At 43.9% G+C, this 15563-nt stretch overlaps 1 protein-coding gene across 22 annotated transcripts in view; it reads left to right on the top strand.

Annotated features, from left to right (window-relative positions):
• Positions 1–12449, top strand: part of nfasca (neurofascin homolog (chicken) a) — a 73567-nt gene extending 61118 nt beyond the window's left edge. For 10 of the 22 annotated variants that reach the window (XM_080461734.1, XM_080461733.1, XM_080461732.1 and 7 more), the window contains 3 exons: positions 1106–1234; positions 2888–2957; positions 3882–4358. In XM_080461734.1, coding sequence (XP_080317860.1) covers positions 1106–1234; positions 2888–2957; positions 3882–3891 — 209 coding nt within the window. In that variant the 3' untranslated portion in view covers positions 3892–4358. Of the gene's footprint in view, positions 1–1105; positions 1235–2887; positions 2958–3881; positions 4378–10460 lie in introns of those variants that run through there. The other 12 variants (XM_080461731.1, XM_080461736.1, XM_080461735.1 and 9 more) reach the window with 4 other exon arrangements.
• The last annotated feature ends 3114 nt before the right edge of the window (positions 12450–15563 follow it).

Here is a 15563-nt window from a genome sequence, read left to right as displayed (position 1 = left end):
GGGTGGGGCTGTGAGTCACTTTACTATCTAGTTTATTGTCAATAAAACAATGAAGAAACCTCTGGGAGGAGGAACAGTAGACATAAAGATGACTAAAGTTGTAAGTGTTAGCTCAAATTGTACAATTTTTCAGTTCTATGATTTCATTTTTTTAAGCTGATCCATTTCAGTCTTGGACACAATTACCACAACATGTTATTCAAAAAAAGGAGAAGTCCCATGCTAATAGTGAACAGTACATGATTAAAACGAAACACACAAGAATAGTTCTGGTCTTCTCCTTTTTTCACACAACCCTCGACGATCGTATCCAGAATGATAGCTGTCAGGAAATTTGGTCTTCATACAAAAGGAGCTGATATTTGTGTCCTGTTTATAATGATGAGCTGCAAAGCACAACAACACTGAACTCAGTTCATTATCTGCTTCATAAATGTGTTTGTATTTCTTTAATGCTGATCACCTTCTTCGTATTGGTCAGCTCTCCCCATGTCTGTCTCCCAACAGAACCTTGTAATTTGACACCAGCCTCATTGTGTTAGCAGTTGCTGCTGGGTGTTCACAGCAGTCTGAACATGAGGTCAATGTCGTTACTCCACACACACACACACGCACGCACGCACGCGCACACACACACATACACACACACACACACACACACACACACACACACACACACGCACACACACTGTTCAGAACATCTTTTTTCTGGTGGTTGACCATATTGACAGCAACACTGACCTTCACACCACAGACTCCGTCCTTCTTTTGACATCAGGATCTACAGAATCTGTGTCACGGAATAAAAGACAAACAGCTTGTTGTTGTTGTGTCCTGGGAAACCTGGAGCTTTAATGACCTGATGGTTCTGAGCTGTCGACGTCTGCTGGACTCTGGATGAGAACAGACTGTGTTAACGTCTGTTTCCACTCTGTGCTCCCTCTTCTGTGTGTGTGTGTGTGTGTGTGTGTGTGTGTGTGTGTGTGTGTGTGTGTGTGTGTGTGTGTGTGTGTGTGTGTGTGTGTGTGTGTGTGTGTGTGTGTGTGTGTGTGTGTGTGTGTGTGTGTGTGTGTGTGTGTGTGTGTGTGTGTGTGTGTGTGTGCAGCCTACATAGACCAGGTGGACATAGCCACTCAGGGCTGGTTCATTGGCTTGATGTGTGCCATCGCCCTGATCATTCTGATCCTCCTCATCGTCTGCTTCATCAAGAGGAGTCGTGGGGGCAAATACCCGGGTAAGGCCTTAAAACTCCTCTTTCAAAACTACATTTCCCCAATTGCAGGTATTTTACATATTTATTTTTACTTTAATACATGGACATGCTTCACTTCAGTTTCAGATCTACTTGCTGATTGTTTTTTGTTTTGTTCTTGTTTTTGAGTGTCTGGGATGTCAAAAGTCTTTGAAGTGTAAAGTTCGAGCAAATAGACAAAGCTGCACTGATTCATGCCCTTGATTGAAATGCATCACAAATCAATGTACAAACCCATTTTGTATAAAGCTAAAGTCCAAGCCGAACTTCACGAGGTTATACGGCGGCTGGATTTGGCTCACGAGCCGTAAGATTGATAACATTCATGTTCCGGGGTTCGCAATGCTGCCAAAGAAGCAAATAGTAATGAAAGTTGACTTTTAATTATCGAAAGAAGCAACAGTACAATATTATTCAACATTGCACCAAATGTTTGGATTCATTTCAGCACTTTTTTTGCAATGATTCAGGAAGGTGTACTGGATTATTTTGGAATAATTGAAAAAGTTTAAATGATGTTTGGTTGTTATTTTCAGAATTTGATGTGATATTTGATGGTTGTCCAGGAGCTGTAATGTCTAGGACTATGTTACCATGTTAGTCACATATGTTGAAAGTTGAAATTCTTTAAACCATGGTAATCTGTGTGGTAATCTGTGCTATCTAACGTGTCACTGATGCATTTCTGTTGCGTGATGCACTTGGATTGAAATCCCTCACTTTATTGTGTCTTTAAAAACAAGTGATTTAATGGTGGCAGAAAACCAAACAGATTTGGTTATTAATGAATTGGCTGAGAAAAGAGAAGCTGCAGGTCATCATCACAGTGTGAAAGACAAACAGCAGCTGGCAACTCGACCGACAGCTCCACATCCACAGGCAGCAACGTCTCTCATTACTCCCCCACTAGAAGCAGAACATCCTGGTCTTTCCCTCTCAGTCAGAGCTGTCTTAATGTCTTACAGTTTTTATAATGCCTAGGTGGTGGATACGTGACTGCTATCGCGAAATGTCTTGGTAGGTGCTCAAGTGTGACGCATTAAAGTTTTCAACTAACACCGAGAAGGAAAAGATGGCAACTACTGACCAAGATAAAGCAGTTTCCTGAGACTAAAACATGTTTTGGTTTTTGACCGAAGAGCTGAAGAGGCTTTATTTAACAGCGTCTAATTGAATAACTCTCACAGGCGTGTTCATCTCTCCCACAAAAGCTGCACTGCTTTTCTAATCCACATTACATTATTCTTCAAACATATTCTGTCATTCAAAAAGATAATAAACAGTGTGAAGTCAGTGAATCAGTGAAAGTTCACCTCAAGACCAGCAGCTGGAATAAAAACAACATCTCTGGTTCAGTCAGACACTTTTGTGTGCGTGTGTGTGTGTGTGTGTGTGTGTGTGTGTGTGTGTGTGTGTGCGTGTGCGTGTGTGTGTGCGTGCGTGCGTGCGTGCGTGTGTGTGTGCTTGTGTGCGTGCGTGTATACGGCAGACTAACCTCCAGAATGAGAAGATAAATGGGGGTAAAAAGAAGGAATTCACGTGTTAATTGATTAACAGAGTGATCTTGTTCTCAAACCGATTCTCTTCTGTTTATACTGCACACTGTAAATGTGACTTTTCCTTTTCTGTTATTAGTGCGTGACAAAAAAGATCTTCCTTTGGACCCAGTGGATCAGAAAGACCAGGATGGATCCTTTGATTACCAGTAAGTATCAATAAGCTGTAAAAGCCGCGTTTTAGTGAGCAGGATGTGTTCCAGGTGACGTAGTTTAATTCTGCTGCAGGATTAGAACAGATACCCGATACTTAAAAAGGGAGTCTTTGTTCCTTTCCAGTTGTATTTTTGTTGCCGGGTGCAGCATTGTGAGTTCAGGCGTCATGGAGCATCTTCACCATCAGAGTTCATTTTGAAGGAAATCCATCACATCTGATCACACGGCACAGTGAACAGGACTCTGACTCGCTCTGATATCAGCATTAAACACATGTTGATGAAAAGTTTTGTGTCATCTGATGATGAATGTCACACCACACAGCATCTTTTCAATGTTTAAACTCACTGTTAAAGTGACCTGCTTGGCCACATTCCCGTTAGGAGCTGCAAGGTGCTCAGGACTGAGGGCAGCTGACCCCTTTTCAGTGATTACACCTGTTTCACTCATATTGTCTTCATGTCAGAGGGTATTTACAACATCACAGCTACAGAAATCTGCTGATAGCAGACGCTGCGCTTTGTCTTTACATTGGTTATGAAGCTGGAGTAATTCACAGTTACAGTTAACAAAGACATGGTTGTAGGAATCAGGATCCGATAGATCTGGTGGGGAAACGACAACAGAGTTTAAAAAACAAAACAGAGAAAATCTCAGAACAAGTCTGTGTTGATCTGTCTCGGTGTGTGTGTGTGTGTGTGTGTGTGTGTGTGTGTGTGTGTGTGTGTGTGTGTGTGTGTGTGTGTGTGTGTGTGTGTGTGTGTGTGTGTGTGTGTGTGTGTGTGTGTGTGTGTGTGTGTGTGTGTGTGCGTGTGCGTGTGCGTGTGCGTGTGTGTGAGAGGCCACGTCTCTCCAGTGTTTTATTATCACGTGCTGCACAATGTGTTGGTAAGAGATGTTTCTTCTGCTCCTTCCAGGTCCCACTGATCTCTTCGGTCTCGTTCTTCTTTACGAAGAACGAGTCTGTGTTTCTTTTCTCTTCCTGCCGTCCACTTTGCTAACAACATGTTGATCATGTTCTAACGTGGCTGTGTGAGAGCGGCTCTGCAGCTTTTTACTGTTTATTACAGACTTTGTAGGATCTGAGAAAAGTGTCATTATCCACCTCTGATCCCACCGATGAAAAGACAGCAGGATAATACCGACGTCTTTTCTGTTATTCAGACTATCATGAGAGAATGTACTAATGCATACTGTACTTTAAGGTGAGGCAGCTCTCCGCTTCTATAAAATGACTGACACGGCAGGCTTTACGATTGAAGAGACGTCTCTGTATGAGTGTGATAGAGGTGCTATCAGTAGTGATTCTCACCTGAGTGTGTTTAATTTAATATCCACCCGATAGTGTGTAAGATCCTGTATTCTTTATTAATAAAGCGGAATATTAACACCCGAGCTGGGACTCCATCCCTCAGCTGTGTGTGTGTATGTATGTGTGTGTGCGTGCGTGCGTGCGTGCGTGCGTGCGTGCGTGTGTGTGTGTGTGTCCTCTCTCCCTCCTCTCTCCCTCACTGTCCTCCCATGATTCCTCACGTCTTGTCCTCTCTCTTCCCACCGCTGAAATGGGTCGTCTGTCCATGACAGGAACGAGAACGAGAACAGGTACTTTGGTTTCGGCATCTCTCTTGGCCTGCGCATGTCGGGGGAAGCGGATGTTTCCTCGGAGGTGGGGGGTCTGGGGGAGGGGATTGGGGGGTGGGGGGTTTGGGGGGCTGTGAGACGGAGCTGGATGAGCTTTGTATTTGGGAGACCAAACAGGACAATCAGCCTGTATTGTTGACTTTTTGGTCAAACGAGTGAATTGAGTTTTATCCCTGCTGTGAGTACGATGAGTGGAAATGAGCTGCTTTAGTGTTTGTAGGGAGGCGCTAACATCGGGCTGATGAGGACGGGACGAGCTGTGGTTCCTTAAGGGAGTCAAACTCTGCGGAAACAACTCAATACAAATCATCCTCATGTGACCTTCTGCTGTTCTGCTCGGGGTCGAGGCAGGGGTCTGCAACCTGCGCCCCTCTGTAGTGGCTCCATGAACGTTTCACAAAATTCCACCTAAATAAACATTTGATCTTCTCTTCATATTATCTACGCACACAAAGTCACTTTCAAAAAGAATTTTAACTCTTGACTGAAAAGAGCTTTTAGAAAAGGAACTGAATCGGGGAAAAACTGTTAAAACTGCTGTAGAAAAAACCTTTAAATGACTTAGGATTGCTTAAAAACATCGGGGGAAAAAAAAGCCACAAAAGTGCTTTACAAATAAGCCAAAATGGTTAAAACAGCTTAAATGTAAAAATTGTCCCCAAAAAAATGCTGAGACAGAAACTTAAAACCTCTAAATTCAAGTACAAAAACAGCCGGAAATATAATGAAATGTTTGCCATGCTAAATTGTTATTGAAACTTCTGAATTGTAACATAAGTCACGGTTGTGGGGTAATATGGGACCAACAGCTCTTTAAGACACGATGGATTCTGGTTGTTAGGAGCTTCACAGGTTAAAAGAAGAATTTTAGATTCTCTTCTGGATTTAACAGGAACCAATGAAGAGAAGCTCGTATTGGAGTGACGTGACCTCCCACTGGTTCCTGTCAGGACTCTTGCTGCAGCATTTTAAATCAATTTCATTTCATTTTAAGCAAAACATTAGTACTTTCATGCAGTGGATAGAATCAGCCTTTATAGGGCGATGAGACAGTGACATTAGTCTGAATAAAAGTCACTACCTAAAGACTTCACATTACAGAGTGACACACCTCCATCACCACACCAGCTCTTCAGGGATCAGCTGCTTCCCGGAGGTCTTTTTGGCCAGTTGGGGCCCTAAACATGTTTTTCACCCTTCTGGAGGTTAATTGCATTGTTTTTCGTTTGCCGGCTGACATTTAAATAGCGCGGTCCGCCGGGGAAATCAATGCAGGCTGCGGCGAGGACGCCGGGCTGCTGATCTACGTTTGGCTCCGTTTGACTCCCTTAAGAAAACCTACTGAAGCCACAAACAACCGGAGAACATTTGGAGGACAGAACAAACACCCTAATGATCCAAGAAAACCAAAAAACAACTACTTGTGTAGTCTTGGATTTACAAAATAGTCCAAACTGTAGAAAAACGTCACGAGTTCCCCAGTTTTCTCCTGCTTGTTTGGGAAATGATCACTGAAGATCAATCCATTTCTCAGACCTGGATCTGTAACTCGTTAACTGTTGAGCTGCTTGGCAGCAGCCAAGTTGTTGGAAAGCAGTTTGTTCAGGCAGCTGCTGCTGTGTTCACTGGAGTTTTTGTGCATGATGACGGTGAATTCCACAGAAAGCATGAGAGGCACTACGAGCAGATTTAATCTCCGCTGCATGATTACAGCAAAGCTCCCGGCGAGGATCAGGAAGATCTGCTGATAACCGATAACTCAGAGTTGCTTGGCACGGTTACGTAGAGGACATTTAAATGTTCATACTTTCACTTTATCCTGGGGGAGATACTGTGTGTTGGCGTGTTGAATGATTGGATAACTGCTCTTCAAATACACACAATAAGCCACATTTTATGCAAATATCTAGTATATCATCAGCACCAATCGAATGACTGGATGAGCATGTATGAGATAACAATTCTCAAAACAGCGATGATTTGTAACATATTATATTGCAGAAGTGTACAGAGAGTTCACCACTGTGCAGCTTTTACAAACATTGGAGCATTTCATTGTTATTTCATTAAAAGCAAAATGAAGAAAATATTCCAGTTAGAGGCTTTACGTGAGGTACTTTGTTATACAGTATTTCAGCCTACAGTTATATGTGCAACACTTTAGTGTATTTTATTGTTTCATAAGATTCTGTCTTATTAAAACCTAATTTCTTAATAAATCAGTAAAAAAATAACTGAGTAATTTTAAACATTTGCCTTGAGTGTTTTGACTGATAGAGGCTGCAGAGCGCTGTGAGATGACGAGTTTACACCCTGAAAGGAGAGGGTTAAAAGTTCCGGCGCCACCTGAAGGCAAGTGAAACATCTCAGGCTCTCCGCTGAGGTCAGAGGTCGTCCACACAGTTCTACTAAACCCATCATCACTTTGCTGTGAAAAACCCTCTGTCAGTGTTAAAAACACCTGGACGAGGTTTCATCCTCTCACTCCTGCACACCTGAGCTGATGTTGACCAATCACACGACTCCATTCAGCCATGAAGTGTAGAAACACGTCGTGCTCTTCTGCCACTGTCAGTCACTATTAACCTCCTGAAACAGGAGCCACGGGTTGGATTCCGACATGGTCGCCCACGCCGTACCACTGGAGCTCCTTCCTCACGCTGTTCTGATGTTGAGCTCAGAATCTGTTTATTCAGCATGTTTGATTCTCCATCTGTCTCACGTGTGTCTTTCTGTTCTGTCCACCCCACCTTGTGTCTGTGTCCCTTTTCTCTGTGGATTTATTTTCTCCATTGGCCCAAAGATCTCTTGAAAGGTATGAAAGACAAAGAGCATCTTCTCTCCCCACCTGCGTCCTCCTCCTCCTCACCCCGCTCTCAGAAAATCCTCTTTCTCCTCCTCCCCGTGTGATAGAAAGTAACATGAATCTGTACCGGACTCTCCACTCAGGTTTAGGTTTTGTTAGAAAGCAGAGATTATCTGTAACTCACTCCCACCTCTGCCCTCCTGCAACAATCCCTCTAATCAGATGATTGAATCATTCTCCGACCCGCCCTGCAGAAATAAAAGGCTCTCCGGAGCTCCTGGTCTGGTGAAAGAATGACATCCGGTCAGGCCGACATCCTGAAGGCTCCACGCTCATTATCTTGAGAGACGTGATGTGTCTTTCTGCTCTGCAGCAGTTTGATTTCACATCCAGTTTGCAGCTCATCATCACCGCTCAGATTTTTCCTCTCAAAAAGAAAAAAGAAAAATCAGCATCCATACGTTTTACCCAGCTGTTATCTTCTTTTGTCCGGGTTAGACTTTACAGTTGTAAAGTAGCTCATCAGGGCCACATCAAGAGAAATCACCAGTCAACATTTCATCTGTGACTTTGTTACACTGGAACTGCGTCTTTTCACGAGGCTAACGTTGAGGCCCTGTTTGCACGACAACGCTCTCAAGTGAAAACGCAAAACCTTCGTCATGTTTTGGAGGAAACGGTGCTTGGAGCTAAAAAAACAGATCTTTTTGAAAAAGGCTCCCAAGGTGGAAGTTTCTGACAACAGTGTTTGCCTCCAGAGTGTCATGACTCCCAAGTCCACGTTGTCCTAGTTTTAGGCCCCGTCCACACAACAACGCCGTTTGGTGTAGCCGCATTGCTTTTCGCACGTTGCGGTGTTTTAGCAGCCGTTTTCTTTAAAACACAGTAGAGGCATTTGAAAATGTCTTCTTTGACGTGTGGAAGGGAAAGACACACATTTGCTGAAAATGATGATGTCATTGCCCGATATCCCCGCAACCGTCTCCGCGCTGTCACGTCCACCTGCTCCAGGTCGAGCTGCGGAAGCTACTGATGCTTGTCGCTTTAAGAAGGCCAGATGATGGTTTTGTTGATTTTTCCATTTTTGCAGGCTCCGTGTCTTCTTCTCTGTTCCTAATGTATTTCTGTGGCAGCGTTACAGCGCCACCTAAAGGACTGGCATATGTACTACATCATTTAGATTAGCTCTCACAGATGTTTCCTGTGTGGACGTTTCGACCTGAGAGTTGATAGTCACCGGAATAACAACCTAACTTGGTCGTCTGTCCATACAAATGTCCATGTCCTCCCATTGGTAATGTTTAAAGTGTTTTGATCTCCATAAGCATGTGCGTGTGGTTTCATTACAAAAGCAACCAACAGCGCCAACTCCTGGCCTGGCATGCTAACTACATCGTTTTCAAAAAGTTGCCGAGTGAACGGAAAACCTTTTGGAATAGAAAATGTTTTCATTTGAAACATCGTTGTGTAAACAGAGCCTCACACTCTGCTTGACTGTCATGAGCGTCGTTTGGTTATATTCTCAGTCATCCTGGAATTCTCTTTTCATTTTAGGTTAACTCTTAAAATGCAGACAGTTTTCTTAAATAAATACAGTGGATCCTCCTGGTTTCATTGACCTGACACCTAAATATGGTCTCCATTTTGAAGCGTTTCCCACACTATCATTTCTGGTTGACTGCAATTTTCTGGGAAGGAAAGCAAATCCTGAAGTTTGGAACTGAGCCGATCCTGAAGTCTGATGAATCTACATGATAAACCAGAGGAATATCTTTAACGAGGCATGAAGCATGAGGACTGTGAGAAGCTGCAGGGTAGATTCCCTCCTCCAGACACAATCAGAAGACGTTTGATCTTGACATGCAGACACGATGAGTCCTGCAGAATAATTCCTCACTGCTGCATCCTCTCAATGCATCTCCCTGCTGCGATGCTGCGAGCTTGACCTGCCAGAGGGGAGCTGATGCTCCTGCAGAGCCACTCGCCCTGCATGAAGGACGTCCTGCTGGAGTCCGTCAGGAGACGCGCAGCCTGCTCTGAACTGAGATCCAGATCTCATGGCAGAGTATGGCCACGGTTCAGCATGCGTTTGCAAATCTTTAAATATCAATGTTTACTACTGTGTTTCTCTCTTTTTATCTTCACTACCAAGTTCTGCGGATTTGCACATTTATTTGAAGAAGAGCAGGTTTTGGGGAAGAAATGATTGCTGCTTGGAAAATGTCTAATGGTGTAAAGGTTTAAAACGTGCATGTTTTGTATGCTACATGTTCAGGGCTTGGAGAAGACGAACAATATATACATGGATCAGCCATAACATTATGACCTCTGACAGCGATCGTCTCAATCCTGAGGTGGTAGAAATGGAAAGCTGTTTCCAGTGTCTTCAATCAATCACATGTGGTCCCAGGAAGGAAGCAGTTGGATGGTCATAATGTTACGGCTGATCACTGTTTACTGCAGCTAGTTTTAAACTGAAAACAATCTGAGGGAAGTTGAATAAAGTTTCTGGAGAAACCTTGAGGTTGAATGCTGCAGAATGAATCTCCTGTTGAAAGGATAGGTTTGGATTGATCTGTGAGCTCATGTTCAGAGAGTCGCAGGTCCAATTCCCTCTGTGGCTCCCTGAGCAAGAGGAGCAGGGTGAGTTAGATGTAGAAAAACAAGGGGATAAAGCTTAAGGACAGTCATGAACATGGTTTGTTCCTGTTGAATGTAATGAGTTCAGTGAAAACAAAAACATCTGAACTCATTGAAAAAGCAGATGCTAAAACTAATCTTCAGCCATGTTAGGATTTAGATTAGGATTACATGTGAGGACTGTATCAGTGTGAATTCAAACCTATCCTTTCAGGAAATAATTCCCCCAAAACTAACATCAACAGAGATGATCTAACATGATTCTAACCAGCTCTGGTTTCCTTAAATGTTTGGTCATTTCTTTAACCTTCACTTCCTGCTTTTTAACCAGCGTGTGACCTCCTGCCTCCTGGACTCTGAGCCGAGGCGCCACTGTCTCCTCTCACTTCCTCTTCTTTCACCTTTGCAGCAGCGACGAGGACAACAAGCCCCTGCAGGGCAGCCAGACGTCTCTGGACGGCATCGTGAAGGAGAGCGACGACAGCCTGGTGGACTATGGCGAGGGCGGCGACGGCCAGTTCAATGAGGACGGCTCCTTCATCGGCCAGTACACGGTGAAGAAGGACAAGGACGAGACGGAGGGCAATGAGAGCTCCGAGGCCACCTCGCCCGTCAACGCCATCTACTCGCTCGCATAGCGGCGCAGCGCTGGAACTCTGTAGCTCCCCCCGGAGGCCGCTACGAGCAACCACAGCCCCACACAGCAGACACTAACACACAGCGGAGACGGCAGGAGAACGGCCTGTCTGGACCAACAGTGGAGTCAAACCACAAGCCTTTACTTTAGTTTGCAGCTGCGAGCGAGAACCCACGCAGGTGATGTTTGGACAAAGTGCTCAGTTTCCTCTGCGTCCTGCCGCCCGACCCACACCTATACACACACACACACGCACACACACACACACACACACACACACACACACACACACACACACACACACACACACACACACACACACACACACACACACACACACACACACACAGACTCGACTTGTGTCTTCAGGGCGGCTGTCAGCATCTGTCGGCTTCAACGAGCTTTACAGGCTTTTCTTTCTCTTTCCTTCTGCTCCAGACATCACACACACACACACACACACACACGCACACACACACACGCACATACACACACACACACACACGCTTCCTCCAACATATCAGCTTTGAACCATGGATCTCTGGATGCCGGCAGATATGTTTATCATATTGATATTTACACAACGAGAGATTTTCCTTTTGTCCACAGCTGGTAGACGAGTTCTTCAGTCTTGACGAATGCTGAATAGTCCCCGGCACACATTTTAGGTGCCCCGCAAAAAACTATGCACTCTCACCCCCTCCATCACGTCTTGGGTTTGAATCAGGTTAGTAAAAGTACACATCGGAGTTTCTTTTGAGCACACGCAGAGTGGAATCACGTGCTTTCATTCACTTTGCCTTCAGCTGTGTGGCGGACGTCTTTTTCTTACCTCTAACCCTGCGCTGTGGTGCAGAAGTTCAAATAGCTTCTGAGAGAAAAGCTGTTTTCTGCACGAGCAGCGAGCTCTTTCACAGTATGCTGGTACTGAATACTGTCGTTTCTTTTTCTTTCTTTTGGTTTTAAAGAATCAACTAAAAATATTTTGGAGCATGATAGTAACTTTAGTGCAAGCAGAGCGGGAGGGCAAATGGAGGGGAACGTTAGTTTTGCTTGAGGAACAGCAGTAGACCACGACCTGGTGAACCCCCTTGTTAGCATGCAGGCTGGAGCTGCGTTCATGTCCGAGCGGAAAAATGAACGAACTGAGAATTCAAAGAAATATTCCTGCATTTCTTCAGATGTGACGCAGCACTTGTTGAAATGTCAGATCCAAACCCTTCAGATTAGCGTCCGCTTCCTGTAATCTGAGACATTGGATGCAACCAGACAGGAAGTGGGTCTGTTTTCCTCTCGTAGGACATGAATGCAGCAGGAGACGCTGTGACCCTGTGAGGCGTGTTCAGACTAAAACCTCATTCACATCGCGTCTCAACGCAGACTGAACCCGGACGGCTTCTCATCCGGACTCAGTGTCCGAAGGCCTTCACCCACCAGCTGTCTAATTCTCACAACTTCTATACTTTCTACTTTTAAATTCTTAAAAAAACAAAAAAACTCATTGAACGTTATCAGGAATAACTTGAGCTGTTTGATCAGTATTGTATCATCATTCTGCAGCTTTCACAGCACAACAGATTCTGTTTGAATCAGATTTGATTTCTCATGGTTGTTAGAAGATTCAAAAACAAATGAAAAGCTGAATTATGTTGTGAGTTTCTTGCTTTTCATTAAGGTGTTATTCTGTCCAGCAGACTCGCTGACAGTAATGTCTTCTGTATATAAACTTCTTGACACCAGGCGTGTGTCGAGGATCAAGACATTTAAAAAAAAAAAAAACCTACAGAAAAAGACTTGAAACTCCCCGCGGTGTGTGAAGGTCTCCTCGTGAGTGTGCGTCTCTGGTTTCTCGTCTGAACTCACCTTCACACGAGGGTCGGCACCTGTTCCCTTCTAGTTTTTATAAACTCACTTTGTTAATCATTACAGACAAAAAGAGTCGTTGTTAGAAACAAGTGAAAAGATTCACGCATGAGATTTATTACGCTGACTTCACAGACACCTTTGAAACGCTTCACTTTGTTTTTGCGGCCGAAAGAGAAAAGCGTATATTCAGTATTTCACCTGTTGGCAGTCTGCTTTATGTTTTCTACTAAACTTTCACACCGTAGCCGCCTGCTACTCAACGGCACTATGAAAACTTCCAACGCTAAATCAAATAGATCTTAACTACGGTTAGGCTCACATTGTATTTCAAATATTTATTTTATATTTCTATTTATTACATGATGTGGATAGTATTAATATATTAGTTGATAATTTAATAATTGTTCTATACACACTTTTTGTTGTTGTTGTTGTTGTTGTTGCATATCAGAAACAGCCAAACTGAGGATGTCTCCAGATCTGTGCCCGTCTGAAAGGGGACAGTTTGTCCAAGACGTTTTTGTAGCAGCTGGCTTTTCTGCTGTGAACGTCACGACACAACACCACCACCTTTCTCCGTCCGTCGTGCTGCTTTTCTCGTACTCTCATGTTGTATTATTGTTGATCTTTGTTGTTATTCAGATTTTATGTAACATACCCTTTCAAACGCACAAAAAAAGAAGAAGAAAAAAAAGAATTGCTTCTGAATGATTTGGCATATATTCTGTACATGTCGGTCCTGAAAGAAAGGAAAAACACCGTTGTAAATATATCAAACTTGAATCCCCTCAAAACGCTTTATCATAAAAGACAAAGCCCGTCTCCACGGTGCATCTCCAGCCCGTCGTGCACCTTCGTAATGTAGCTTTGACTAACGTTTGCACTCTGAGGACATGAACTGGAATCATCCTTCACCTCCTGTTGCCCTTCGACGTCGTAATACGTGGTTCTGGTTTGAGGACAGTTTGGATTCTGTGTTGTGAAGAAGGAAGACGTTTGATTCTCTACCGTGTAAATAACCGCAGCAGTGAACCGTCTGTCGCACAGAAAACTGCTAAAAGGCCTGAAAGCTGCACCTGCTGAGGTGCTGAGACCAACTGCGTCACGTTTGTCACCCAACAATCATTTCATGTCACTACGAACCTTCACCCGCACCCCTCTCCCCCGCCGTGCTGCGTTCAGGTGCTCCTCTTCATCCGGTCCCCAGCTGGAGTGCTTTACAGGTGTGAGGTATTACAGATCATCGCACCTGAAACAAGAACCAACACATTTTAGGATTCCTTTCCTGGAGAGTAAAAAAACAAATTATTGTTACTATTAAGAAATATGAATAACATTTCTGCTATTTCTGGGTTCACAGTGTAAATACCTATAGTGTGTTTTCAGATTTAGCAGAAATGAGAATAAAAGTCCAGATTGACCGTACATAAATAACATTATTTCAAAACAAAAGCCGATTCTAAAATCAGCAGTGTGATTTCACTGTGTGACCGCAGGAGCTGAAACAGGAGCTGAACGTTCACAAAACGCAGTGATCAAATTTTGGACTTTTGAGATCGGTTGTGAAAACCTGCACATTTCTCTTTAATCAGACAAAAAAAAAAGGGGGATATGATCATTTCCACACTGCGTTCTTCTGTGTGGTGTGAGGAGCCTTCAGCGTCTCTTCATACCGTCCGTCTTCGATTTTAACGGTGCAGGTTGGCGACTGGATTGTTGACGACTCATCGCGCGCTGTTTGACGTCTTTCTTCAACGAGCTGTCTTATTAGCGTCTCTTTTTTTTACCATGTGTATCAGAGCTTCAACACGCAGAATAACAGCTTTTGTAAGGTACATCTACTCAACAGAAAATGGCATAAATATATTCACCATGTATGCGTGTATGATGAGATGTTGCAACTTCTGCTAGCGACGCCTTCTTTATAGTAAAGCTATCTTCTTTTCTCTACCTCTGACTCATGGTCTCTCTTTTCTTCTGCCCCGGAGGGGAAAACTTCTGCCGACGCTTTTTCTGCCTTCAACACGTGAAGTGAACACGTGAACATCACTCCATCACATCACGTGAAAGATAATAAATGTATTTTTTAAATGCTGACTTTAGAATAACTCGATGCTAACTAGCCTGTCAGGTAGCAAAATCACTGTGAAACTCTGAGCTGGGAGCGTCTCCATGGCAACAGACGCTGATCTCCTCCATGAGGGGCCTCTCTCATCCGCTTTGTATGGGACATTTTTCACAGTTTTGGGGATTTATTCAGAAATGGTTAACCCTTAACGTCCCAAAATCTAATGGCTCAGTCCTTCGATGATGACAAATCATCCCTGAAGATTTCATGCAATTCGGGTCAGTAGTTTTTGAGAAAAGTTGGTCAAATACATGCATGCAAACCAATAAATAAATACACACAGGCAAATACACCACCTGCCGCCCCAACATTCGTTGATGGAGGTAAAAATTAGGACGTGTTAATGAGCTCTAAATTCTCCTGCAGACGATCTTAACAATCTTTAAACTTCACAGCCCACCACACTCTACAGCACCACTCTAATAAACTTTAGGCCACGACATGAAGTTTCCTGTGTGCAGATCGCACGAAGAAAACGCAAACTGAATCGCAGCCTACAGTGATGTGAGTCGACGTGATTCTGCAATGATACCCGATCACACAACAGTAACACATCCTAAACACAAACATGAATGGAGCCTCAGCGTTGTGTCACTTGTGTGTTTGGAGAGAAATGCAAAATCTAAGAGAAGGAGGAAAATATGGACGCGGTCGTGGCTCAGAAGGAGAAGACAACTTGGGATGAAGCATTTTACGTGAGCGTTTACTGTTATGGTCTCATTTTCCAACAAAACACACCGCATGTAAACGTAACAAACAGGTCTCAGCTGCAGTCACCATCGCCCCAAGTATCTGACACTGTCTGAATTTTATTGCATTTTGTTTTTGGTCGCCATGACAACGGCCGTCCTTGAACTAGTCTCACTGGGTGACGTAGGACC

The sequence above is a fragment of the Lipophrys pholis genome (assembly GCF_963383615.2).
Source record: "Lipophrys pholis genome assembly, chromosome: 4".
Taxonomy (NCBI): Eukaryota; Metazoa; Chordata; class Actinopteri; order Blenniiformes; family Blenniidae; genus Lipophrys; species Lipophrys pholis.
The sequence above is the reverse complement of the archived record's forward strand: the minus strand, read 5'-3'. Positions and strand labels throughout refer to the sequence as shown.